Source organism: Lampetra planeri, chromosome 39 (genome assembly GCF_965212315.1).
Source record: "Lampetra planeri chromosome 39, kcLamPlan1.2.h2, whole genome shotgun sequence".
NCBI lineage: Eukaryota > Metazoa > Chordata > Hyperoartia > Petromyzontiformes > Petromyzontidae > Lampetra > Lampetra planeri.
In genome coordinates, this window is record NC_136145.1 from 34,032 (window position 1) to 59,312 (window position 25,281).

The 25,281-nt window shown below is 56.8% G+C and overlaps 1 protein-coding gene across 2 annotated transcripts; it reads left to right on the forward strand.

The window, feature by feature from the left end:
• The first annotated feature begins 81 nt into the window (after window positions 1-81).
• On the forward strand, window positions 82-17,669 carry LOC144731415 (anti-apoptotic protein NR13-like). 2 transcript variants are annotated; one of them, XM_078612434.1, is made up of 2 exons: window positions 82-13,135; window positions 14,905-17,669. In XM_078612434.1, the coding sequence occupies exons 1-2, from the start codon at window positions 12,400-12,402 to the stop codon at window positions 15,090-15,092; spliced, it is 924 nt and encodes a 307-aa protein (XP_078468560.1). In that variant the 5' UTR covers window positions 82-12,399; the 3' UTR covers window positions 15,093-17,669. The 2 variants fall into 2 exon arrangements, with proteins under 2 accessions (XP_078468560.1, XP_078468561.1); XM_078612435.1 differs by having other exon boundaries at window positions 82-13,023.
• Window positions 17,670-25,281: the final 7,612 nt, after the last annotated feature.

Genomic DNA, 25,281 nt, shown 5'->3' on the forward strand with positions numbered 1-25,281 from the left:
CCAAGAAAGGGAACATGGAAATAGTCATTCTGAGTAAGTGGTCCCCAGTAAAGTGGTAATGCCACCCTGCCCTGCCCATTCCTTCAGGGCTTACCACTCGCCCAACCCCAACCCTTTGGCTATTCGGTTGTTCACCTTGGGGTGAATCTAGCGGCCATTAGTGGCCGCAGAAGTTGCACAGCAAACCCATATGCATCACCGGTCATTCCACTGCCGTGTGCAAGCCTTCCCACTCCGTGCGGGTCGTGGGGTTTGACCATAATTCGCTACGCTGGGCAGTGCGTGTTTGGTGAAGGCGGGCAACGTAGACACGTGGGAGCGTCGATCTTGCTGAAATTGATACGGCACTGCCCTCTACTGGCCACTAGCCCTGCAGCAGCCTCACGTTTGTCCAAGCGATCCAATTCACATGGGGTGAGTTCACACGGCTACAACAAGCAGCCGCCCATTCGACACTCAGTAGCGGTGACGTCGGCACGGCGTTTGTGCCAGGTTAGGTGCACTTTGAGGGCCGTCTGCGTGCAGTATGGAAAGCTCGCTGCTGGCAGGAGGTAACGAGACGGACACAGGTGCCGAGATGACCGGCAGGGTGTACACGGACGTTGAACACACTCGGGAAGTTTATTTCCCGAGTAAAGGCCATTGAGCTAATAATCTCTTTTTCAAGGGGGGCGATTCGGCCGGCAGACAACATCAAAGCATGTCACGATTACACTCGGGCTGTTTACATCGGGCATTATGCGTTGTCGGTAACTGCATGGGACAATCTTCCTGGCTTGCCACACACATCTCTCGTAACGACCACGACAGCTTTACCTTGTTTTTGTTGGCTGTCGTGTGGTGGGTAGCACACTGGACTCGCAATCCAGAGGTCGTCGATTCAATTTCATCTTCCGGAGCGGCATTAGGAACCGAGGTAACTCCCCCGTGACCCCCCACGTCTCTTCACCCAGCTGCGTAAACGGGGTCACACCGCAGTCGACCGCAAGCTCGCGTTCGGTGCGATAGATTGTGGATACGCCCACCTATTACGAGACGCCTGGAAGAGTAGACCAATACACTCTCAAGAGCTCCCCTCTCGTGGCGGCCTTTCTGCCAGCAGTGGTGTAAACGTGCACTTGCAGGGCTGCGCTTTTACAGTTGAGCTAAGGACGAGGGCAATTGCACCACAGAGCATCACGCCCGGCCGCCTTTGTCTCCCTAGTAAGCGGTTTACACAATGTAGCAGGTACTCATTTTGAGGCTGAGTTGACCTAGAGGAGGCCCCGGGCCGGTTCAAATCATTGTCGCTGGTGTTGGCCAGGTTCGTAGCGCGTTGGGGGTTAATCGCTCCCCTACCGCTATCGTTGTACAACCCAAGTAGCCCCACACAGACCCGCGTGAGCGGCACTGGCGCTCTGGAGTGCAGCCAGAGTGTGGGTGCCTTCTCTGGGCTGACGCTAGTGAGACGAGGCCCTCGGGAAGGATGTAGCTGGAATAGGCCAATCTGTTTCGATGGCGATGCCTATATCAAAGCACGATTGCATGTTCACGAGTTAATTCAGACTTAATTCCTTGCATAAAGTTTCTATTTGGTGTTTGAACATCTTAACACCTGTTTTATTGCCAGAAACGGTGAAACCGATTCTTATTTCTTCATACTTTGATACTGGCAAACAGGTCCCATGTTGTGGCTGCGCCCTCCACGGCCGCCCTGTAGGTGGCGTGATGACACCACACGACAGGTCCCTCCGCATCGCCTGCAACAGGCTGTTCGCGAACACTCGACACGCAATGCCATTTCGACATTGACATCATGGCGAGCTGTTGGAGCAAGGCTGTTGGGACAAAGCTGTTGGGGCAAGGCTGTTGGGGCAAGGCTGTTGGAGCAAGGCTGTTGGGGCAAGGCTGTTGGGGCAAGGTGTGTTCGCGAACACTCGACACGCAACGCCATTTCAACATTGACATCATGGCGAGCATGCTGTCTCCCCTGCTGGATGAGAGCCACAGTGGCAGCTGCTGGAGAAAAGGCACATTCAGCAGTTGTCTTGGTCAATCCGCTGGTGGATGATGGCCACTATCAAGTCATGACAATAACACATCAAACAGTACTGGTAATACCACAGTCCCATATTTGACGATGGTATTCTTATCCATAGGAAAACCACGACTGCTTTGCACGAACATTTTTCCTTGAGCTGTCGAGGATTGGCTGCATCTTTCACCTGGGTGAGGAGGCACCGTGGTTTGCTTTTCCGTGCCAAAGCTGCTCTACCCGGTGCACATTCGGTTGAGGATGGCATTCTGCTGCTGCTGTCGCTTATACCCCACTGCATTGGACATAATTCAGAGGCCTGAAGCAGTCGGGGATGATTCACGGTCCAGCACTGACGTATTCCCTCCAAATAGCAAAGATTCCCCGTATAGCCTTAACAGACTTGCGGCAAGTGCGAGCACCTATGAAGGTGCTACATCGCACACGAGGGGGTGGGTGGCCAGCACCACGCCCGGCCGCCTTTGTCTCCCGATTGGCGATGGTTACACACCGCACCACGTACTCATTTGAGGCTAAGTCAACCTAGGGGACGCCCAGGATCGGTTCAGATAATCGTCGCTGGTGTTGGCCGTGAGTGGGAATCAAACTTGTGTCACTGGACTCGTCGGCTCCACTGCCGCTCCCCAGTCACTCGCTCACCGGCAGTCGATCGCCTGCTGATCGCCCTTCTGTCCATGTGTAGTGGTGGTGCGGACGCGCGCCCGCAGTGAGAGATCACGGGGCAGCGCGGGGTGCGTGGTTGTGCGCGCTGACACAAGGTGGGAAAGAGGATCGTGGGCAGCGCGCAGTGATTGGTCAACTGGGGTGGGTGCTCTCAGCGACGTCCGCATGAAGGACTATAAATGGGGACGCGCGGGAGCACTCGGGGAGTTGTTAACCAGTCGCAGACCGAAGACGGAGTTCAGAGGTAGGCCCTGAGACCCCTAGTCCCGCTGTCCTTGTGAGGGCCGGGGCCCTGTGTGGCTCGGAGGCGAGACTGTGGGACCCGTGGTCTGACGTCCCTGTGGACCGAGACTGTGGGACCCAGAGTCGAGACGGACACCCCGGCTGGGTGTGTTCCGAGAGGCTACGGGGCGTAAGAGCCCGTGTGGGTGTAGCCGGGGGAACCCTGTGGGTTAAGGCTGGAGTTAGCCACCCGTGTAATATAAGTTGGTGTTAATAAAAGAGTGTGCTACCCGTAAGGTCGTCTCCCGCCAAGTTCCTACATTACAACTGGCGTCAGAAGTAAACCTGTCTTCAAAAGGATGGATACTAGGAAGACTACCCGTACCCACGAGCGAGATCGGGAAGACGACGGCGTACCGGAGCCACAAACCTCGGAAGGAGAGGACGAGGAGTTGCCGCGTCATCGGCGCGCGCCAGAGCTCTCCACCATGCGCCTGCCGACGGAGCCGACATTTTCGTCAACCACAGCGGCGCGCGGGAAAAGCATTCCTCGGAGGACGACGACCAGGTCTTCCAGCAACGACTGCCCGCGCTGACGGCGTTCAAGGCAGACGGGGGCGACTGGGGGGCCTTCCAACGAAGGTTCCTCGCACATCAAGAAATGTCGGGGTGGTCCGACACCACTGCCCTACGCGCGCTGCCAGCGACGCTCGACGACGACGCGCTTGCGGCCTTCACATCCGCCCCAAGGTCGTCCCGCTCAACGCTCCAGGCCGCGCTACATCTAATGGCTAAGGTGTTCGGACCGCCCTCGACCTGTCGCCACCAGTTCTACGAACGGCGCAAGATGGTTGGAGAAACTACGCTCGCCTATCGCACGGCGCTGCTCGCCCTGGCGGACGCTGCTTTTCCCCGCATGGACAAGGAGGGGAAGGACGCCATGGTGACAGAGCAGCTGCTGGCGTTGGCTCACGACCTGGGAGTCCCCATCAATACGGCGGACGAAATGGACATCTGCTCCTTGGGGATTGCTACAAGTATTCACGCACACGAGGTCCTCAAGCGCAAGCGGACGGTCGTCTGTGCATCGGCGGGGATCGCGGCACCTGCCGCCACGGTCGCCGAGCCTCAGACTGCTACGGCTCGGGAGGAGGCCTTCACCGTGTCGAGACCGGGGGAGTGGAGAGCGGGAGGTCGTTCGCCCACACGTTCGTCCCGCAAGCTGGAGCAACCGAAACCCACGACGTCCCTCGTCATGTGTTACAACTGCGGCCTTCGGGGTCACGTCGCGGCCGGGTGCCGGGCTCCGCGTCAGCGCGCCACGGGACCACGTCCGGACGACGACCAAGGCCCCAAGTCGTCCCAGCTAACCCCGGCAAGTCGCGGCACCCCACACGCTCAGTCCACATACACGGCACACTCGGGTCGCCGCTTCGCGGTGGGGGGACCGCGTATGGGTACCGGGGATTCGGTTCGGCGAGGGGGGTTTGTACATGGCCCGAAAGCAGTCGAATGGTCCGAATTGGCCCACAGGATAGTGGCTGCGTCGGCCGGGTCGTCCGTGGTAACGGGTTTTATTGACGGGGTTGAGGTCCGGGTGCTGGTGGACATGGGTGCGTCAGCCACTATCATTTCGGACCTTATTTATAACATCCTTCCCGTCCAATGTCGACCCCTTTTGCCGGTGGACGTACCATTTTACGCGGCGAACGGGGGATCCTTGGGAATCATCGGACAGATTCGGGCGACTATTTGTATTGGCGATATCAAATTGGCGGGTCCTATTTTTGTATCATCATCTCTGGCAGTTCCTTGTTTACTGGGTACGGACTTTCTGGATAAAATGCCCATCAAAATTCTCATCGATCAGGCCTGCATTGAGCTTCCATCGGGACGGCGGGTTGCATTTTTGACGAGTCCTACAAAAATACGCATGGTTTGTGCGACGGTTCAGGCGCTGGCAACTCAGACTGTACGGGTACCCCCGGGATCGCAAATGTTGGTACCCCTTCGATTGAGGAAACCCCTCGGGGTGGATGCGGCGGGACAGGGTGTTCTGTTGGGGCCGTCAAACAGAGCTGTTGGGGGCCTCGACTTAGCGGTAGCTCAGACCATGGTGCGGGCGGACAGTGAGCCGTTCGTTATGGTTCTGAATACGGGGTCGCGGCCAGCCGTAATTACACAGGGCACGGTGCTGGCTCACGCGGCGCCGCTACCCGTCGATGAACAGCTCGTTGCACACGCGGATTCGGGCCTTGATACGCATCCTCCATTTGAGGAGGGGACAGAGTGGTTGGACTCGTTGTGTGCTGGGTCTGGTAACTTGTCTAGTGTGCAGTTGGGAGCGTTGAGGGGCTTGCTACTCGAATTCGCTGACGTGTTTAGCAGACACAAGTACGATATTGGCTGCACAGACCTGTTGCGCCACCACATAGCGACGGGTGACGCGGCCCCTATTCGGCAGAATCCCTTCCGGCTCAGCCTTGCCGAGAAGGAGCATGTGCAGTCAGCTGTTAATGACATGTTGGCGGCCGACATCATTTCGCCCTCTTCCAGTCCGTGGGGTGCTCCCATCGTCCTTGTTAAAAAACAGGACGGGTCCTTGCGGTTCTGTGTGGATTTCCGCCGCCTAAACAAAATCTCAATGGCCGACGCGTATCCACTCCCCAGGATGGATGAGTCGCTGGATGCCTTGGCGGGAGCACAGTTTTTTTCGACGCTTGACCTGTTTTCGGGATTTTGGCAATTGCCCCTCGATGACGAATCGAAACCAAAGACCGCTTTCCGGACACCAGGAGGCCTATTTGAATTCAATCGATTACCCATGGGCTTACATTCCGCTCCCGCCACGTTTCAGAGGCTCATGGAATTGGTTTTGTCAGGACTCCAATGGGACACCTGTTTGATTTACCTCGATGATATCATCGTTTTCAGCCGGACTTTCGAGGAGCACCTCCAGCGACTGAGAGCGGTGTTCCTCAGGATGCGTTCCGCTAAATTAAAATTTAAACCGGCGAAATGTTACCTGCTTCGGGAATCGGTCAGGTACTTGGGGCATATCGTTGGCCATTCAGGGATCTCTACAGACCCTGCTAAGACGCACTGCGTCAGCTCATGGCCAACGCCAACCTCAGTCACTGAAGTCCGCAGCTTCATAGGATTCGCCTCCTACTACCGCCGTTTTGTCGAACATTTTGCCACCATAGCCAGGCCCCTGCACGCTTTGACGGCTAAAGGAGTAAGGTTTCACTGGGGACCGGAAGAGGAGGCTGCGTTCTGCTCCCTTCGAGACGCCTTGGTGCGGGCTCCCCCCTTGTGTTACCCCGATTTCACGCAACCGTTCCTACTTGACACGGATGCCAGTAACACGGGTATCGGGGGAGTGCTCTCACAGGTGGTCGGGGGGGTCGAACGGGTGGTCGCCTACGGTAGCAGAGTTTTGTCACCTGCGGAACAACGCTACTGTGTAACACGTTGTGAATTGCTAGCGATCGTTTTTTTTATACAGCAATTCAGGCCGTATCTCTACGGCCGTCATTTTACTGTTCGTACGGACCACGCGGCTCTTCAATACGCTATGCGGGTGGCGCAACCCTCCGGCCAATTGTCCCGATGGCTGGAGGTCCTCCAAGACTACCAATTCACGACGATTTACCGTAAGGGATTGCGGCACTCGAATGCGGATGCCTTGTCGCGATTGCCGCCCCGCTCGGAATGCACATGTCTTCTGGGATCGGCGCGGTGTAAACCCCCTGTCGCCGTCCCCACGGAAGTTTTGCTCGCCGCCACTGACGCCCCGGGGGTCGACGCGCCCGCCGCTCCCACGGGGTGGGACTCGTTACTAGCGTTGCCTCTTATCGAGTGGGGCCGTCTCCAAATGGCCGACAGCTCCCTACTCACGCTGCGTCAGAAGGCTGACGCTCCCGGGGGGTGGGAGACGCGGGTCGGTTCCTGGGTGGTCAGACAGGGCCTCCTGATGAAGTAGGACAACATGTCTCGGCGTCATGCGCTCGTTGTGCCATTTGCTATGCGGGGTAGGGTCGTTCTGGCTGCTCACGAACGACTCATGCATTTGGGATTTCACAAAACGCTCGCCCTAATCCAACGGGACTATTATTGGCCGGGTATGGGCAACGACGTGGCAAACATCCTTAAGGGATGTGTGGGGTGCGCCCAAAGGAAACCGCCACCAATAGCGGCTAATCCACCGCTACAATCCATTCAGGTTTCGCGCACAAACGAACTTGTTGCGCTCGACATCTTGGGGCCCTTTCCCGCTACACCTAGGGGTAATAAGTACCTGCTGGTTGGCGTAGAATACTTCACCCGATGGCCCATGGCATGGCCACTCGCCAACCAGTCGGCTGCGGCAGTGGCGGACGCCTTTGTCCAGGGCTATGTTTTGGACAAAGGCGCCCCCGAACGCTTGCTGACGGACCAAGGGAAGAATTTTTCGAGCGTTTTGTTGCGCGAGGTGTGCGACCTGTTGGGTACAAAGAAAGTGCGTACCTCCCCGTACCACCCGCAGACTGATGGAATGGTTGAACGTCTGAACAGGACGATTACTTCTATGCTGTGCCAACAGGTTTGCAACGATCAGGTTGATTGGGACTTACAGGTACCTGGGGTACTCGCGGCCTATCGAATGGCCCCTCATGCGGCGACGGGGTTTTCCCCATTTTTTCTCATGTATGGGCGGGAGGCCGATCCGGCCATGGATGTCCAACTGGGGATTTCCCAGCCACGTGCGAAATCTAAATTGGCCGACAACATCAAATTTAATATCGCCAAACTGGCTGAAGCGCAAGAGGCTGCGAGGTTGAATTCGAGGTCTCGCCAGATCGCTAACGAAAGATTGCATGAACGAAAGGTGTATACGCACGATTGGAAACCAGGCGATAAGGCCTGGCTGCACTGTCTACATGCACCGTTGGCTACGTCCCCTAAATTGTTGAGACCATGGAGGGGACTGGTGGAAATTGTGCGTGTTGCACGACCCCAGAGTATCCAGATTAAATGGGAAAAACGCCGTTGGTACGTACACCGCTCCCGGCTGAAATCCTTCGCGGCACCGCATGGCCTCCCTTTGTGCCGTAACGACCGAGCGTGTGATGTGGCCGTCGACTCAGGGAGGGATGTGTCGCAGGCTGATCCTCACGTGTCTCCACCTGACCCACTCCCAGGTGTCTCGGACCTGACGGCTGTTCACCGTCGGGAACCGGAACCCCGCGGCACGCGCGGATCTCCGATGCCTGCCCCGTGCCTTCCTGGACTGCCGGCACCACCGGACGGTCAACCGCGTCTGGTGCCGTACGACGGACCGGCCAGGCGGACTCGTGCTAAGACACAACACTTTTCATGAAAAAAAAAAAACCGAGCTCGCCGCCGCGTTCCCCTTCTGCCCGGTGTAATGTCCCGTTCAAGGGGTGCTCGGAAATGAAGGGACGCTGCACGAGTCATTTTTTTGCATACACATTTATTGTTGTCGCCCGCCGCGTTGTACATATTGTTCTTGGTGTGTTGTGTTGTTGTTGTTGTTGTTGCTTGTGTTACGGGACACACACGGGGGGGGGGGGGGTAATAAGAATGTTTTTTATAGCAGCCGGGTCGGCTGCGAGCTATGTGGTAGGGGGTGATGTAGTGGTGGTGCGGACGCGCGCCCGCAGTGAGAAATCACGGGGCGGCGCGGGGTGCGTGGTTGGGCACGCGATGTAGGCGTGGTGTTGACGCGCGCGCCGGGAGTGAGAGATTACGGGGCGGCGCGGGGTGCGTGGTTGTGCGCGCTGACACAAGGTGGGAAAGAGGATCGTGGGCAGCGCGCAGTGATTGGTCAACTGGGGTGGGTGCTCTCAGCGACGTCCGCATGAAGGACTATAAAGGGGGACGCGCGGGAGCACTCGGGGAGTTGTTAACCAGTCGAAGACCGAAGACGGAGTTCAGAGGTAGGCCCTGAGACCCCTAGTCCCGCTGTCCTTGTGAGGGCCGGGGGCCTGTGTGGCTCGGAGGCGAGACTGTGGGACCCGTGGTCTGAAGTCCCTGTGGACCGAGACTGTGGGACCCAGAGTCGAGACGGACACCCCGGCTGGGTGTGTTCCGAGAGGCTACGGGGCGTAAGAGCCCGTGTGGGTGTAGCCGGGGGAACCCTGTGGGTTAAGGCTGGAGTTAGCCACCCGTGTAATATAAGTTGGTGTTAATAAAAGAGTGTGCTACCCGTAAGGTCGTCTCCCGCCAAGTTCCTACATTACACATGCTACCACGGTCACTGTCCCCATGAACTCGCCTCGTTGATTCATCCTCTAGCGTTGACGACTCGCCCCACCATACACTTGAGTTTCACCCACACTGCTTCACCACACTGCAGGTCACAACATTGGCCGCCAGTCAGTCGCCCACTCATCCAGCACTCACTCGCCACACTGCACGTCACCTCACCCCTCTTGCTGCATATTCCCGTATACATCATTATCTATTACAGCTTTGACGGTGCTGTTTGTTGCTGGCTGCTCAAGTTATGGTCGTGTACTCAGCAGCTGTGTAAACCGGAAAGACCAATGCGTGTGGCATGCGGCTAGTACAAAATGTTCGGAATGGCGTGTATGTGTCACAAGGGGGTGTGTGTGCGCATTGTGTGTGAATGTTACTAGGCGTGTGTGTGCGCGTAGCAGTGAAGGAATGTGTGCGGCTGTGATCTAATCCAGAGCGGTGGCGCAATGGTTAGCACACAGCATTACGAATCTAGCCTCCCAATTTAGATTCCCACCCACGGCCCACATGAAGACGAGTTTTATCTGCACTGGTCCTTGAGCCTATATTGTATGCAAGTAGGTGAGTATATGTTCGCATGTATAGGTGAACTCAGCCTCAAATGAGTACCTGTTGCTATGTGTAAACATCGCCACTAAGGACACGAAGGCGGCCAGGCGTGGTGCTGGCCCGGCCAGCACCACCACCATGATGCTGGTGATGGGAGGAGGGAAATGAACAGTGCAGCAGCAGTGCGAGGGGAAATGCCGAGACAGGGGAGGTCACCTGCAGTGCGGTGATTGGGTGGGTGAATGAGTGGTTTTGTGGGTGAGTGTGTTTGTGACCTGTGACTTGTGTTCTTCACAACGACACGAATGAGGATTTGTGGCAGTATGTGCGGTGGTTCAATACAGTCCGATGGATGGGACTTAACAGTCGGTGCCTCGTACACGGAATCCTCGACACGGGTGGTTGATTCAATGAGCGAGTGGATGAGTGGGTGTGATTGCTCGGGGCGTGTTCAGTTGTAGTTGAAAGCCACGGGAAGAGGACTGGAGTCACAGATGGGGGTAAACCTGCTCCGAGGCACGCGCGCCCTACAATGACAAAAGCGATGCTGCTGGTGGTGGTGGTGGGGGTGGTAGGGGTGACGATGCGCATTCCAGGCTAGTAAGTCACACTCGCTGTGGATTGAGGGTCGTCGAGTTGTAACAGTTTATTTGTACGACCCCCAGGTAAGGGGACCCCACGTGAAGTTGGCTGACGTGACGGAACTGCAACGCGCACATCGCCATACATGGCAAGGAACGCAGTTCATGGCTTCGCACGGCGACCGCAATAGCCCAGAAGTATCCGGAAGCTACGACTGCTTGCCCAACCCACAGGCGGCAGAACAAACACGCCGACTATTCTATCTTTATCCCGCGATATAGGGAAATAAAAGTATCCAATTGACACATCCCATCAGCTACACGGCCTTCTCGGAGCGTGGAATCTTTAATCAGCGTTCGTTCAACAAGCACACTTTTGGATGGGTTTCAACATCGCCTTATAGTATCCACGGCGACGCTAATGCTTGTGTCGAGTTGTGTATTACGCACGGTTTTTACGTGGAACTAGGACCCACGTCTAACAGAGAGCGTTCGATGCCCCGAGCATTTCATAAGCATCGGTCCCAGCGAGCCGTGCTCTGCTGACGAGACACCGAAATAGGTAGATTGTTTTCTTGTGGGGTATTTGTTTCCGTTCAAATATCCAGAAAATAAAAACGACTATTAGTGTAGCTGGATTGGAAACAAAATATTGGCGCGTTTTACCTCAGCAAGCCGAGTCTCAAGACTACCTCTCGCTCTCAGGAGGGTCCTGCCAAGTTTCCCTAATCGGGGATGGGGGGCGATGTTGCTGCTGCAGCTGCTGTGTTATCCCAATTGAGTATTTGGCAGATCATTTGTCGGAATTGGGGAATGTTCGGCCAGTAGTACCAGGTACACTGTGTGGGTTTTACTCAATGTAACAATGTGCCCCTCCCTCTCCAAAGCATGGAAAGGGTGAGAACATCGTAAACGTAGCGTTTTGAAAAAAATCTTCCAGCTTATAAAATATTTAGTTACACATTTTCTCTGACTTGGGTAAAAAAAACAAAGTAAAAAAAATCCCCCGCTCCGAAAACAATTATTGATGGAGAGAGCAAAGTCGGAAATGTGTTTTTTATTATTATATTATTTCATGCGATACCTGGAAACCGCGTTTTTCAAAACCTCCAGATACAAAACATCCCCAAGGGCTGCCCTTCAACGACATCGATCGCTTTCCCATGCGAGGTGCGGTGGGAAACTCGGAAATGTAGAAATTTGAAATGCCGATTTTCTTTAGACTTCAGAACCTCCACCGGTCAACTTCGTTATATCCTAAGTACAGGCGTAAAGCACACGCGCCACCACGGTTTTATATACTGTTCCTATACACTATTTGCGGGCGAGGTAAATTAAGGTTTTGACGTGCGCTCACTTGCGTCGTAGAACTCTCAAATATTCTCCTCGTGCTAAAAATGTCATCTCTCTAGCCCCCCCGCGCCCCCGTGCAGAAAATAAACAGCGTCGCTCTTTAAACGTACAAGCAGTACTGATGTAATTTTTCAAAGGTTCAAAAAATATATACACCTCAGTGAGTCTCAAGACTCGTCACGTTTGGTCAGATCGGACGTTCATGAAAACGCAGTGGCCTGGTTTCCTGTTGGGAGGAACCCGGGAGTGAAACTAGGAAATCCCAGGGCTCAGAAGCTGCATCACACCAACAGCACCCGCCTGTGTCTTATCTCTGCGCATTTCATGTCTGTACTTTCTCCCTGTGCCGCTGCGCCATTCGCGTTTTGGCGATGTGCCCAGCGCCAGGTTTCCTTGCGGAGAAGCGGACGGGGCACACTGGCACACACCCCGTCCGGACCTTTTGCTCGCTCTGCCCCAAGCAGCAGCAGCAGTCTCGGCAGGGGCGTGGCGACTGAGAGGTTGGGGGGCTTTGTGGAGCCGATATACACGCAACCACTCGCAGCCCTGCACACACACACAGAGGCAGCGCTAACCTTCACACACCGCCACGCACGCAGGGGCGCGGAGTGACAGCCGTACAGAGATACCAACAGAGAACACGGGGAGACAGCCACACACGCGCGCGCTCAGACGCACAGGGACACACGCACACAGCCGCACCGCAGGCGCTCTCGCGGCACACAGCCCGCAATGTGTTGGACGTGCCGCCCGGAGCTCAAGGTCGACTCTTGCGCGGGACTGGCGGACGACTCGAGCATGGAACCTGTGGGCGACTGGCTGACTGAGCCGACGCAGGACGACGCGATCGGGGCGATGGACAAAGGGTCGCGGACCCTGGAGGCCGACTCGACACCCCTGCAGGTGGTCGCGGGCCCCCCCTCCCCTCTCCCCTCGCCGCCGCTGGCGCTGCAGACCCCCGCCCTGGTGAGGCACCTGCTGCTGTGGACGATGGAGCCCGGCGGGGGCCACCGGGCGCCGAGCGCCGCGGCCGAGGCGCTGGAGGCGGCCGCGCTCGAGATGACGTCGCGCTTCGGGGCGACGCTCGCGCAGATGGCGGTGGCCATGGAGGCGGCCGAGGGCCCCGTGGGGTCCACGCGCGACGCGGAGCGCACGCTGCGCGCCGTGGCCGACAGGATGTTCGAGGACCGCGTCACCAACTGGGGCCGCATCGTGAGCGTCGTGGTGTTCGCGGGCTTCGTGGCGCGGCGCGCGACCCGCGCCGGCGTCGTGGTGGACGCCGAGGCGCTCGCCGAGGGCGTGTCCCGGTACCTGCTGGAGACTCGCGGCGCGTGGATGAGTAAGCACGGAGGATGGGTGAGTGGCGGCGAGGAGGGATATGGGTGGCGGACCGATTGGGTTGGAGGTGGCCAGAGGGGGACGCGAGCCGGAATGCCGGGCCACGCGGCCCGGGCCTCACGGCGACTGGGTGAGGAATGGGATCGCGGCTCCGGGTTTTGTTCGACTTTAGTTGGGGGTTTGGGGCCGTGGTTGAGATTGCGCGCGCACCATCTCGGCATTCACGGCCCCGTTTGTCAATCAGCTGCTTTGGTCGATGACTCCAAAGTAGCCTCGGATCGCCATGGAAATCATTCCGTGCTTGTATTGCACCGCCGTTCAAACTATGTGAAGCGCCTTCAGCGAAAGGCGCCCGAAACATATCAAATAAGATGACATGGGAACGTGGAATTTTCACCACCGGTGGCGGTACACGGATGGGCACCAATGCCTCATTCTGTGTTTGTCGATACATTTCTGGACGAGAGCCTCCCGACACCGTGCGAGTCGTGGGGTGGGAGGTGTTGACCATACTTCCCCTCCGCCGGTGAGTGCGGGGTAGGTGAAGGAAGAAGGCCACGCCGGTGTGGTCGCAGTCGTGGTGGAAGCCACCGGGTTTCGTGCAGGGACGGGTCCCGGGGTCCAGTCACGAGGTTCGGGCCATAGACGGGTCCGGTCATGAGGTTCGGGGTTTGGGGGGGCTCAAGGTTGGGAATTGAGTGTCCGTCTGGGTTCAGAGGCTGGGACCCGGCGTTATTCGAGGCGTCGTCGCTGGTGATGTCGGGGGAGGGAGAGGTCGAGGGGGGAATTCCTCGGCCTGGGCCGCTGGGGGGGGCGAGTTTCGAGGGTGGCAGCAGCGGCAGTAGCAGCAGGCGGAGGATGGCAGCCAGACGCGGCACCGCGCTCTTTGGAACCTTCTCCCCTGCTGAGCACGGTAACGCTTAACCCCATTATTCATTATGTTTACTTGGGCACACCCGCTGTCACTTTGACCTCTGCTGAGTACAGTACGCTGCGACCTCCAATTGGATAGTCTCGTTTATGTTGGCCGCGATCCCGATACGTTTGGCCTCGTCAAATGTACAGTGGCAGCGGATTAACGAAGCGTTTACACATCAGCATCGTCGTCGTCGACACGACGTTGACTCACTTCGTTCACCTGCTGTACTGCTGTGAAGAGTCGCGTGGCGAGCGCGCATTGCCTGGCCTGGTGGCCGTGACCCCGATCGCTTCCGAGTGGTCGCTTTGATGACGGCGTCCTTCGTCTCGTGGTTGCCATCGGAGGTTCGCGGAGGACAGAGGAGCGACGCTCACAACAACGAGCGGAGCGACGCTAAATAGAGAATCAGAATATTTATACTGCAGTAATCCGATGAGTTATGAAGCTCGTTTTCACAGATGCAGCTTGGTGGCACAGCGGGGAGCACAGGTGGTGCATCTGTCAGTCATCTCAGTCAGTCAACCCATGGCAAATGGGTCGTCTGTCCCGTGGCCTGCCAGCGCTGTGGTGACATCACCACCAACCACTTCGTGGCCAATGACGATTGCTATTATGAAGCATATAGCAATGCCACTTGCCGTCTGCTTCATAGTAGACGTGAAAGATCCCCTGACGTCATTTGCAAGAGTACAGCCCATTGTGTGGCCATTCGCGAAATGGCTCCGTTGCATGTATGTTGAACTTCTCTCGCACCGTACGTAGCCAACCATGCTACTTCCGGTTGTACAGCACAACCGTCGCCTCCTACCTGGCCGACTCACGCCGCCGGTCGCCCTTGCAAATGAGACCCTTCCTGACCTCTTGAGGCCTGAAGCCTGTTTCCACAAAGTGAACCTGACAACTCGTTAAACGTCTCGATTTGGTGCGGCGATGACGACGATGACGACGATGACGACGATCCACCTGGTGTCTGTCTGCAGGAAGGTTGCGCCAGCCAACTCCGAGGAGCCAGCCCGGAGGACGCCCTGTGGAGCGGCCTGCTGAGGGTGGTGGGGATCGGGTTCGGCATCGGGGTCCTCCTCACCACCTGGAGGGTCCTGCGGGGGATCTGAGGGCGCAGTTGGTGGGTGGGCGGGGAGCCCTCGACCACGTCTCAAGGACTGCGTGAACGCGCTCGAAGTCGAGGAACGCGTCACGCTCTCGCCCCAACCCCCCCCCCCCCCCCCGAGGGACTGCACGCAGGGGCTCCCCGTGTCGCCCGTCTCCACAGCCCTCCGGGAGGAGCGGCGGGAGAGGAGAGCGTGAAGTCACACGGATTCAATCCCTGCTCAGCCACTCGAGACCTTGCTGTGGGTATAGCCAAGGGAACGCCCCCCCCTCCCCCGGTGGCGGCTGTCTCTACCTGGCCCAGCACATGCGGCATTCGTGTGCTGGCAGCGGACGATGGACATACAGACGACGGGTTTGGGGATGTGAAGATCAGGAGCCCGTGGCCTCTGAAGTTTGCACGCAGGTTTAGACAACTGTTGTGTGCACGTGTGGCGCTCCAGCACTTTGGAGGTGGTGGTTGGTGGCTCACTTCGAGATCTGTGAAACGCTCAAACCCTGCTGGACTGCCAGGTGGTGGCCAAGAGACGGAAGCACAGGAAGTGGAATTAGGGAATCGATCTGCGTGGAGCTTTGAGCATCACCCCTTCGTCGACAGTGGCGCGGTGCTGGGTTTTGTCAGGGGTCTTCCATGAGTAGCCAAACGCGCACCTCTCATGGAATGCATGGCCACGCGTCCCATTGTAACAGCACCCTCTGACAATGTGGGTTCCCAAATCAGAGACGACTCGTTAGAAACGTCGTTGTGCGCTACCATGCATTTGTGCACAATCGCGAGATCGCCAGAGTCGTTTTATCCTACGCGCGCGATGATTGGTTTGTGTTGTGGCCACTTTATTTATTTATTTGCCCGGCCAGACGACCCGGCTGTGGAGTGTGGCTCACGGCAAGCGGAAGGTCGCGAGGTCAAATCTCATCGTCAGCACCCTCCGGTGGTCGATAAAACGAGAACCACTTTGTGGGGAAGATCAACAGTGGTTGTCTTATGGATAGACTCGTCACCGCCATAGGAATGTGGAATTCCCACCACTGGCTCTGCATGGCTGTGAACTGGAAAGATGAGCACCCAACGCCTCAACGCCAACTTGAGCACGAAGTCACTTCTACTTTTTAATTTAACCGTTGCAAATCTAAGCACGTGGTACACTCACGGCTATGGCGATGCCAGTGTGCGAGTGAGTGTGCGAGTGAGTGTGCGAGTGAGTGTGTGCGAGTGAGTGTGCGAGTGTGTGTGCGAGTGTGTGTGTGCGAGTGAGTGTGCGAGTGTGTGTGCGAGTGAGTGTGCGAGTGAGTGTGCTAGTGAGTGTGCGAGTGAGTGTGTGCGAGTGAGTGTGCGAGTGTGTGTGCGAGTGAGTGTGCGAGTGAGTGTGTGCGAGTGAGTGTGCGAGTGTGTGTGCGAGTGAGTGTGCGAGTGTGTGTGCGAGTGAGTGTGCGAGTGAGTGTGCGAGTGAGTGTGCGAGTGAGTGTGTGCACTTTATTTATTCCCCGCCGATTGACTGTGCACTTTAACCTCATCTTTTATATATTTGTTTCGCACCTTAACCCAAGGCGCTTCAAGCTGATTGTGAAATTGTAAATTGAGTTGATCGTGGCCCTGTGGCCATACTTGGCACGTGTCCAGCGGTGCATGCCGGACTCTGCGTGTCCGTCGTGACCGATAAGGTTCCTCTCCCCAGACGCGATTTGTCCTCGCCATGTTACCCGATGTTTGACTACGTTATGAAGATGCGGTAATTCCCAACTTTCAAACAAATACAGGAATTGGAAAGAGAGCTCCAGAAAGTGATCGAATCTCTGATGATTGCCGCGGGGAAAACATTTGGTCACGTATATTTCGTTTCCTCCGAGATTAAATGTCAAATGTAGTAAATAGGTCATCATCGTTACCGTGGGCCCCCGAGTCCGAGAGTTGAGTTCTGGACTCGACTCGGCGGGATGAGAGTGGCCCGAGTCAGCGCTCGGATCAGTGCAAGTTCTCGTCTCGACGCTGTGCGCTGGGAGGGTCGACCGCCACAGTGGTGAGATGTTAACTCACTTGCCTGGTATGCAGGAGGTCGTGGGTTCGATCCCAACCCCTGATGCCTGCTGATGTACATTTGGAGTTCGCATGTTTTCTCTTCCCGTGGTCGTGTGTTTTTTTCTCCTGGTCCTCCGGTTTTTCCACCACATTTAGAATCAACATCACGCGTTTTGAGTAGTTGGCTGCTATAAAATTCCACATGATAAGCCACTTCGTTGAGCTATCATTTGTGGCCAGGTCACTTCTTAAAAAAGAACTACGTAGCTTAGTGGGCCTTACCTGGTAAAACAAAATGAATGTTTTAATAGGTTTAATAAAGAACAGTTTTGTACTGTGCTGGGGCAGGACACTTCACGGCGACCAGGGGCGACAAGCCAGTGGACGAGGCTAGCTCGTGAGCGGCAGCCAAACGAGGGAGTGCGCCGGCGTGGGCATCCATTGAGCAGCACGGAGCGACGAGATCAGGCTGCATGTGGGACCGTGAGAGATGGGAACGTTTTGCGAACGCCTTTGTCCAGCAGTGGATATATCATGATGCTGATGTTGTCCAGAGTGAATGAAGGATGTCTGTGGTGTTAATTTAATGCGCGTCTGTTGTGAATAAAGCTCGAATCTATTCATCGTCTCAGCGTGGTACTCATGACACCATCGACACAGGGAGAGAATCAACAGTGGAGCCGGGAGTCAGGTGTGTCACCTGGTGCAGGTGTGTCGCCTGCATCCGGTGTCGCCTGCGGCAGACGTGTCACCTGCACAGGTGCAGCAGCACACAGGTGTGTCACCTGTGCAGGCGTGTCACGTGCACCAGGTGTGTCACGTGCACCAGGTGTGTCACGTGCACCAGGTGTGTCACGTGCACCAGGTGTGTCACGTGCACCAGGCGTGTCACCTGCTCCAGGTGTTCCAGCCGCAGGTGAGGCGTGAACCGGTGAGGTTCTCACTGACATCACGTGATCAGATTACCTACAATGCAGCAAAACACGTCCGGGGTTCACCGTCTCCCTGCTCCTGTAGCTGCATTCCACCTACAGCAGGCCCGTGCGCGTGGCGGGTGCGAGGTTGATCACGTGACGCTGTGCTTGGTGATGGTTGTCGCTCTGAACCCAATTCTCGTGTGGGGTGTGGATCGCTCTCCAAAAACATCATCAGCTGTGGTGTTGGTGCCGAAGCGGTAATAAACTTGCACGTGACAACTTTATTAATTGGCCGTGTCAATTAGCTGTTAGCGAGGAGCACCTATGAAGGCCGGCACGGCACACCATGGCGTGGGTGGCCAGCACCACGCCCGGCCGCCTTTGTCTCCCCAGTGACAGTGTTTTTTTTTAAACCACCGCACCAAGTACTAATTTGAGGCTGAATCAACCTAGGGGAAGCCCAGGGCCGTTACAAATAATCGTCACTGGTGTTGGCCGTGAGCGGGAATCGAACTCGGTTAACTGGGTTAGTAGTGTAGCACGCTGACCGCTACACTGCCGCTCCCCGCACACGTCCGTCCCCCAACACAGACACCGGACGCACTGACTCCCACACTGGGTCACTGATCTCACCCACCCCGCGTCTCTGCGCGTGTGAGTGGCATTACATCACTCGCCATCGCTCGCATCGTCGTCGTCATCGTCGTCCACCGCCCCTCGTGACCACCCACGCAGCGCTCAGCAGGGGGCGACCTCGCACCGCAGCGAGGCGGGGGAACAGGACTCACTCCGCGGACATTGATCAGTCCCCCTCCCTCCCTCCTGTCCCCAATACCAATCACCCCGCCACTCGCCACCACGTGACGCTGACGTCACCACGTCGCCTGTGCCAGGCCAGGTGCGCTTCGAGGCCCACGTAAAGTGTCGAAGGCTCGCCGCTGACTGGAGGTCACGGAAAAGACCCTGCGCCATGGGTTTGGCTGACTAAGATGACTGGAAGATGCACCAGCTGTACCCTCGACTGTGCCAACTTGCTGAGTTTTATCCGCCCGGCGCTCCGCTCGTTGTTGTGAGCGTCGCTCCTCTGCCCTCCATTGTTGCTGGAGGGCGACTGCCTCCAACTGCCCAGTAGCAGCAGCGTCCTTCACGAGCCTCCTCCATAGAAGTCGATCTTGACGACCACTCACCCCCATACAAACAACCGCCGTGACGTCACCACGGCGCTTGTGCCAGGCAAGGTGCACTTTGAGGCCACGTGAAGTGTCAAAGTGTCCCTGGAAAGGAGGCCACGGGACAGACCCACGTGCCAGGGGTTAGCACCTCCGATTATCGCGGTTGGCTACGTACGGCGCAAAAGAAGTTCAACATGGATACATACAGGGGTTGACTCAGCCGGCCCAGCCACTAAGCGACCCTTGCAATTGCAAAGGGCCCCGTGGCCAGCAGAGCCCCCCCTAGAGTCACTGCTCGCGAGTGGGTGAAAAAAATCATACATCAAAGGGGCCTCCAACCAAATTTTGCTTAGGGCCCCCAAAGGTCTAGGGCCGGTTCTGGGTTGACTGACTGAGATGACTGGCAGATGCACCACTTGTGCCCCTTTGACGCTCTGCTCGGCGCTCCGCTCGTTGTTGTGAGCGTCGCTCCTCCGCCCTCTGCTGTCCTAAGAGCGCGACTGCCTCCAACTGCCCAAGAGCAGCGTCCTTCACGAGCCTCCTCCACAGTCCGACCTGGACACCGTTGACCAGAATATTTATTTGTACTGGAGGAATCCGATGAGCTATGGAGCTCTTTTTCACAGATGCTCAGTAGTTTTCACAGATGTCCAGATGGTACCGGTCATCGGCAAGTCCACTCAGCTCCACGTCCTCCTGTACCACACCAGCCCATCTCTTCCCCAGCCCGTACCGCGCCCGTTTAGCCCCCGCTATCCGACCAAACAAAAGCTGCTTGACCATGCAGGGGCTGGGCATGCGGGCTACATGACCCAGCAAACGCACCTCATTAATAATCATGAGCGGGTGACGTCACTCCGCATGGGGAACCCCCCTCATTAATAATCATGAGCAGGTGGGGTTCTCCAAATGGACACCTCCCCCCCATTAATAATTAGCGGGTGACGTCACTCTACGTGGGGGGGCGAGGCGCCTCCTCCCCACTCCCGTCAACTCACACGTCACGCCATCTCCGTAACGCTATTAAGACATCAAAGTAAAAAGGACGTCATGATGAACAAGGGATTATAACCTCTAAATGAAATAGGTCTGTGTCACCGCGCCCTTACAAATTGCACACGAATGGATGCAATGAATATCTCACGTCGCGCTCTGCTTTTTGCTTGCAAGTTTCACATTTACTGCAATACGCTCATCCTTGGACGGGCTCTAGGCTATTATATATAGTAGTACTATACTGCCTTCAACTTTTATGGACGACTAGCGATTTGTCGTATTATCTGGCTGTATAGCAAATACAAAAATACAATTGCTTTAAAATGCAAGTACAAAATGCGTGTTCTAATATGTATGTGTTTTTGAAAAAAAGATGTAGGGCCCCTTTATAACATATGCTACAGGCCCCGGCACTGCTCACATTCTCCACCGCGACGCGAGCGAGTGTTGTGCGTCGTGCATTGAGTAACGTGGGGGGGGGGGGGGTCCTGTCGAACTGGCGACCCGCGTGGCGTCAAAAAGAGGGAGCGGCGGAGAGGCGCCTCGCCCCCCCCCTGGCAGCAACTGGCAGCGGCTGGCGGCATCGGCGCTGCTGGCGAGGCGCAGCGCCACGAGGCGTTGATGTCGCCGCGACTTCCACCGCCTCGCGGCTCTCCGAGCCTCTGGGCGCAGCTCGGCGCTCCGCCTCTGGGTGCGGGGAGCAGCGGGCAGAGCGCCTCGCGGGGCCCCTCCGCTTAGCGTGGCCGAGACAGCGAATTCGCGGGGTCGAGGGGAGCCATCGAACGCCCCCCCTCTCGCCTCCTGCTCCCCGCCCATGCCCCCCCCTCGACCACGCGCGATCCGAGTCGCGTGAATAAAAACAAACTACCGGATAGAACGCGAATGGGAATCGGCACAGAAACAATCGCATTACAGAACAACATGGACACCGTTGCTCCAACCTAAGCAGTGTTCAATGTAATACCTTTCCTGTCACACAAGTTGGCTCGGATAAACGACTTTATATTCATGACAAAGAATTCCTCGTGACATCACGTGGCAGGAACATGAATCACATTGATTGGGTGATTATTGCGCTGGAAGTAAACTGACAATGACGTATTCGAGTCTGCTTGTAGAGTGGGGGGGCAGAGGGGGGGGGGGCAGAGGGGGGCGAGTGGGGGGGCGAGAGTGGGGGAGGGGGGGCGAGGATTGGGGAGGGTGAGAGTGGGGGGGGGGAGGGGGGGGGAGAGGGGGGGGGTTGAGAGTGGGGGGAGGCGAGTGGGGGGGGCGAGAGTCGGGGGGGGGGCGAGGGTTGGGGGGGGAGAGAGGGGGGGAGAGGGGGGGGGCTAGAGTGGGGGGGGGGAGGCCGCGACTCTCACTGCCAGCGAGAATCCCAACCCAGGAGACGGGCAGAGAGGACGTGACGATGACGCACATGATGACATCACCACCACCACTACTTCCATGACTAACATTACCACCAGCGTCACTAACATCACCACTATCACCACTACTTCCATGACTAACATCATCACCAGCATCACTAACATCACCACTATCACCACTACTTCCATGACTAACATCATCACCAGCATCACTAACATCACCACTTTACCATGACTAACATCACCACCAACATCACCACTACCATCACCACTACCATCACCATCACCACCACCATCACCACTACCATCATCATCACCACCACCATCATCATCACCACCATCACCACTACCATCATCATCACCACCACCACCATCATCACCACCACCATCACCACCACCATCACCACTACCATCACCAGCACCATCACCACTACCATCATCACCATCACCACCACCATCACCACTACCATCATCATCACCACCACCATCATCACCACCACCATCACCACCATCACCACTACCACCACCATCACCACCACCATCACCACTACCATCACCATCACCACCACCATCACCACTACCACCATCATCACCACCACCATCACCACTACCATCACCATCACCACCATCATCCCCACTACCATCACCACCACCACCACCATCACCACCACCATCACCACTACCATCACCATCACCACCACCATCACCACCATCACCACTACCATCATCACCATCACCAGCACCATCACCACCACCATCACCACTACCACCACCATCACCACTACCATCACCATCACCACCACCATCACCACCACCATCACCACTACCATCACCACTACCACCATCATCACCACCACTATCACCACTACCATCACCACCACCATCACCACTACCATCACCACCACCATCACCACCATCACCACTACCATCATCACCATCACCAGCACCATCACCACCACCATCACCACTACCATCACCATCATCACCACCATCACCACCACCATCATCACCACCATCATCACCACTACCATCATCACCATCACCACCACCATCACCACTACCATCACCATCACCACCATCACCACCATCACCATCACCACCACCATCACCACTACCATCACCATCACCACCACCATCACCACTACCATCACCATCACCACCACCATCACCACCACCATCACCACTACCATCACCATCACCACCACCATCACCACCACACCACCACCATGCTGCCGACACGGCCGTGGGGACATAATGAGGGGGAAATGAGACAGAAGTAGCTGCTGCGCTGATGCGATTTTGGTAAAATGGGCGCGTGATTTTGGTAATGGGCGCGTGATTGGATTGCAGCGCGCGGCACGCGACTGCGATGGGAGCGGAGGTCGCGACTCGGGCCCTGGGTCCCGGGGTTTGGAATCGGAGCGGATCGCGGCTTAAAAGCCACCCCCACCCCCTCCCCTCACCCACGAGCACTCACCCCGCCATTCACCCCAGCCAGGCAGCCCGTAACCCAATCACGAGTGAATAATTCAGTGAGACTCTCAACGACTCTCGACGCCCCCCCCCTTCCTTTTATAACAATTACCGATAGCCCCCCAACTCCACCCGAAGACCCTCTCACCCCCCTCCACCCCGCCCCTTCGACCCCCACCTCCACAGTGTAGCGCTATGATTCATGTCGATCGCTGGTGTGTGCCGAGAGCTGCTGGGGAGCTGTCTCTTAAGTAGTATGATAATCATCGTAATTATCATCATCATCATGAGTAGTAATATCAGATGATTTGTCCACTGCTGGATGAAAGCCTCCTTAGCCAAACCGACGCCCTTTGTCACGGTCCGGCGATCTATCCACACAGCCGGCACGTGCGCCCTTCATCGCCACAGTCTACTGGGGACATTAGCATCCACCTGTGTGGTTTGGACACGCACACACAATGACACGCCTGACTACATGCCATGCGTGTCGTTGTGTGCGCGCGCATGTGTGTGTATGTCTTTGTGCGCGTGTGTGTGTGCAGTTAGCGGAGCCAAGCTCAGAGTCACTCGAAAGCGTGGTTGTAGAGGTGAGCTTTTAAGTGTCTCTTGAAGGACACCGTCCTGGATCTTGGTATCACGAGGAGGTGGTGAGTCGCACTGCGCAGGCATCTGCCGCGTGCTGTGCTGCACGCCGGCAATAATGAAGAGAGGTTCGAGGGGCAGGCAGATGTGAAGGCGCGGTGGCAGAGGCAGGCGGTGTTGTATGTGATCCCTGCTGGCGATGGGGAGCCAGTGGAGGGCACGGAGAGAGGCGAGTGAGTCTAGACGGGGATGAGTGTTGCCGATGGCGACGCGTGCCAGGTTGTTTTGCCGTCTTTGACGTGTTTTGAGGTTGCCAGAGGAGGACTGGACTAGGACGGAGTCGCGATGGTCGAGGCGAGACCCAACGATGCAGCGTGCCGATGTGTTGGCAGTTTCAGTGGAGATCAGAGGACGTAGGTGTCTGAGAGCCTTCAGGTGAAAGTTACATGAACTGATGATATGGTTGGTTTGACGGTCGAAGGATAAAGTTGAATCTAGGATGACACCGAGGTAGCTGAAGTGATCGGTGAATCTGATGCTGTGACCAAAGATGTGTCTGTGTGTTGGGAGCGCGGATGAGTTGAGACGTTGCCTGGTACCTAACACGATGGCCACTGACTCTGACGGATTAAGGGCAAGGTTGTGTGCAGAGAACCACTGTTCCAAGGCGGCGGTGCATTCCGAGAGTCTGTTGAGGTCGCTGGTCACCCCGAGGCCTCTCCCTGCTGGGCACCGATCGTAGGGGGTCCGCCGTCTCCCGATCCCTCGCTCGTGTGAGAGCAGCTGCTGCTGCTGTGCTCATCGCTCGCGGGAGAAGGGCTGCCGCCCACCGGCTCTCCTTCCTGGGTCACCCCCCCGCGAGTCCGCGAGTCCTGCTTGGGGGGCATGACTCGTCGCTGGCGCACGGTCGCCTGAGAGCACCCTGTTGCCTCTCCGCCAATCAAACGCGACGCCTCCCCTCACACAGCCTCGCGCAGCAATCACACGCTCTGAACGGGGGGTCAGGGGTCGGAGGGCAATTGACGTTGCTCGCGCCCGCGTCGCCGATTGGGGGTTTTCTTTACGGGTGGTTTAAAGGGCTGTGGGACGGGTGTTTGCAAGGGGAGTTAGTCCGCACGCAGGGCGGGGGGTTCGCAGCAGCAAGACGAAGCGCACACCCGTGGCGCACCGACTACACACGTTGTGAGCGCACATACACACAGCACCCCGCGCTTCCCACACGCTCGCCGAATCCACACGAGGCTGTGTTTAGTTATTAACAATGTATTATCGGCGCGACGGCTAGCCACCCTCACTGAGTCAGTAGGAATCGGCAAGGCAGGATTAAACTATCTCCCGATGGTCTGTACCCGATTTATCTAGTTTGATAGGACTTAAGCTGCTTTGGTTTTTAGGCTAAATCTCAACACTCCCTCTCTCTCTTACTCACAGTTCGATGCGTACGGCGCTCCGGCGGGCCCGTCCTCTCTGCACACCTCGACTCGTCGCACGGACGTTCGAGTGGCCGAACTGGAGAGCGTCCCGCTGGCTGACTTGAGGAGCAAGACCCTTTTCCCCTTTCTGCGTCCCCCTTTTATTGTTTACCTACATCAAAGAAAAGCCGTCGCTAATCCGAGGGCCCTCTCGGCCAATCAGATTGCTCGTCTGTCCTACAGCATTCGGCGCCCTCAGCGCCGTGCACATCCCGGTTTCCATATCAAAGGGACCGCCGCTGGCTGCCGCG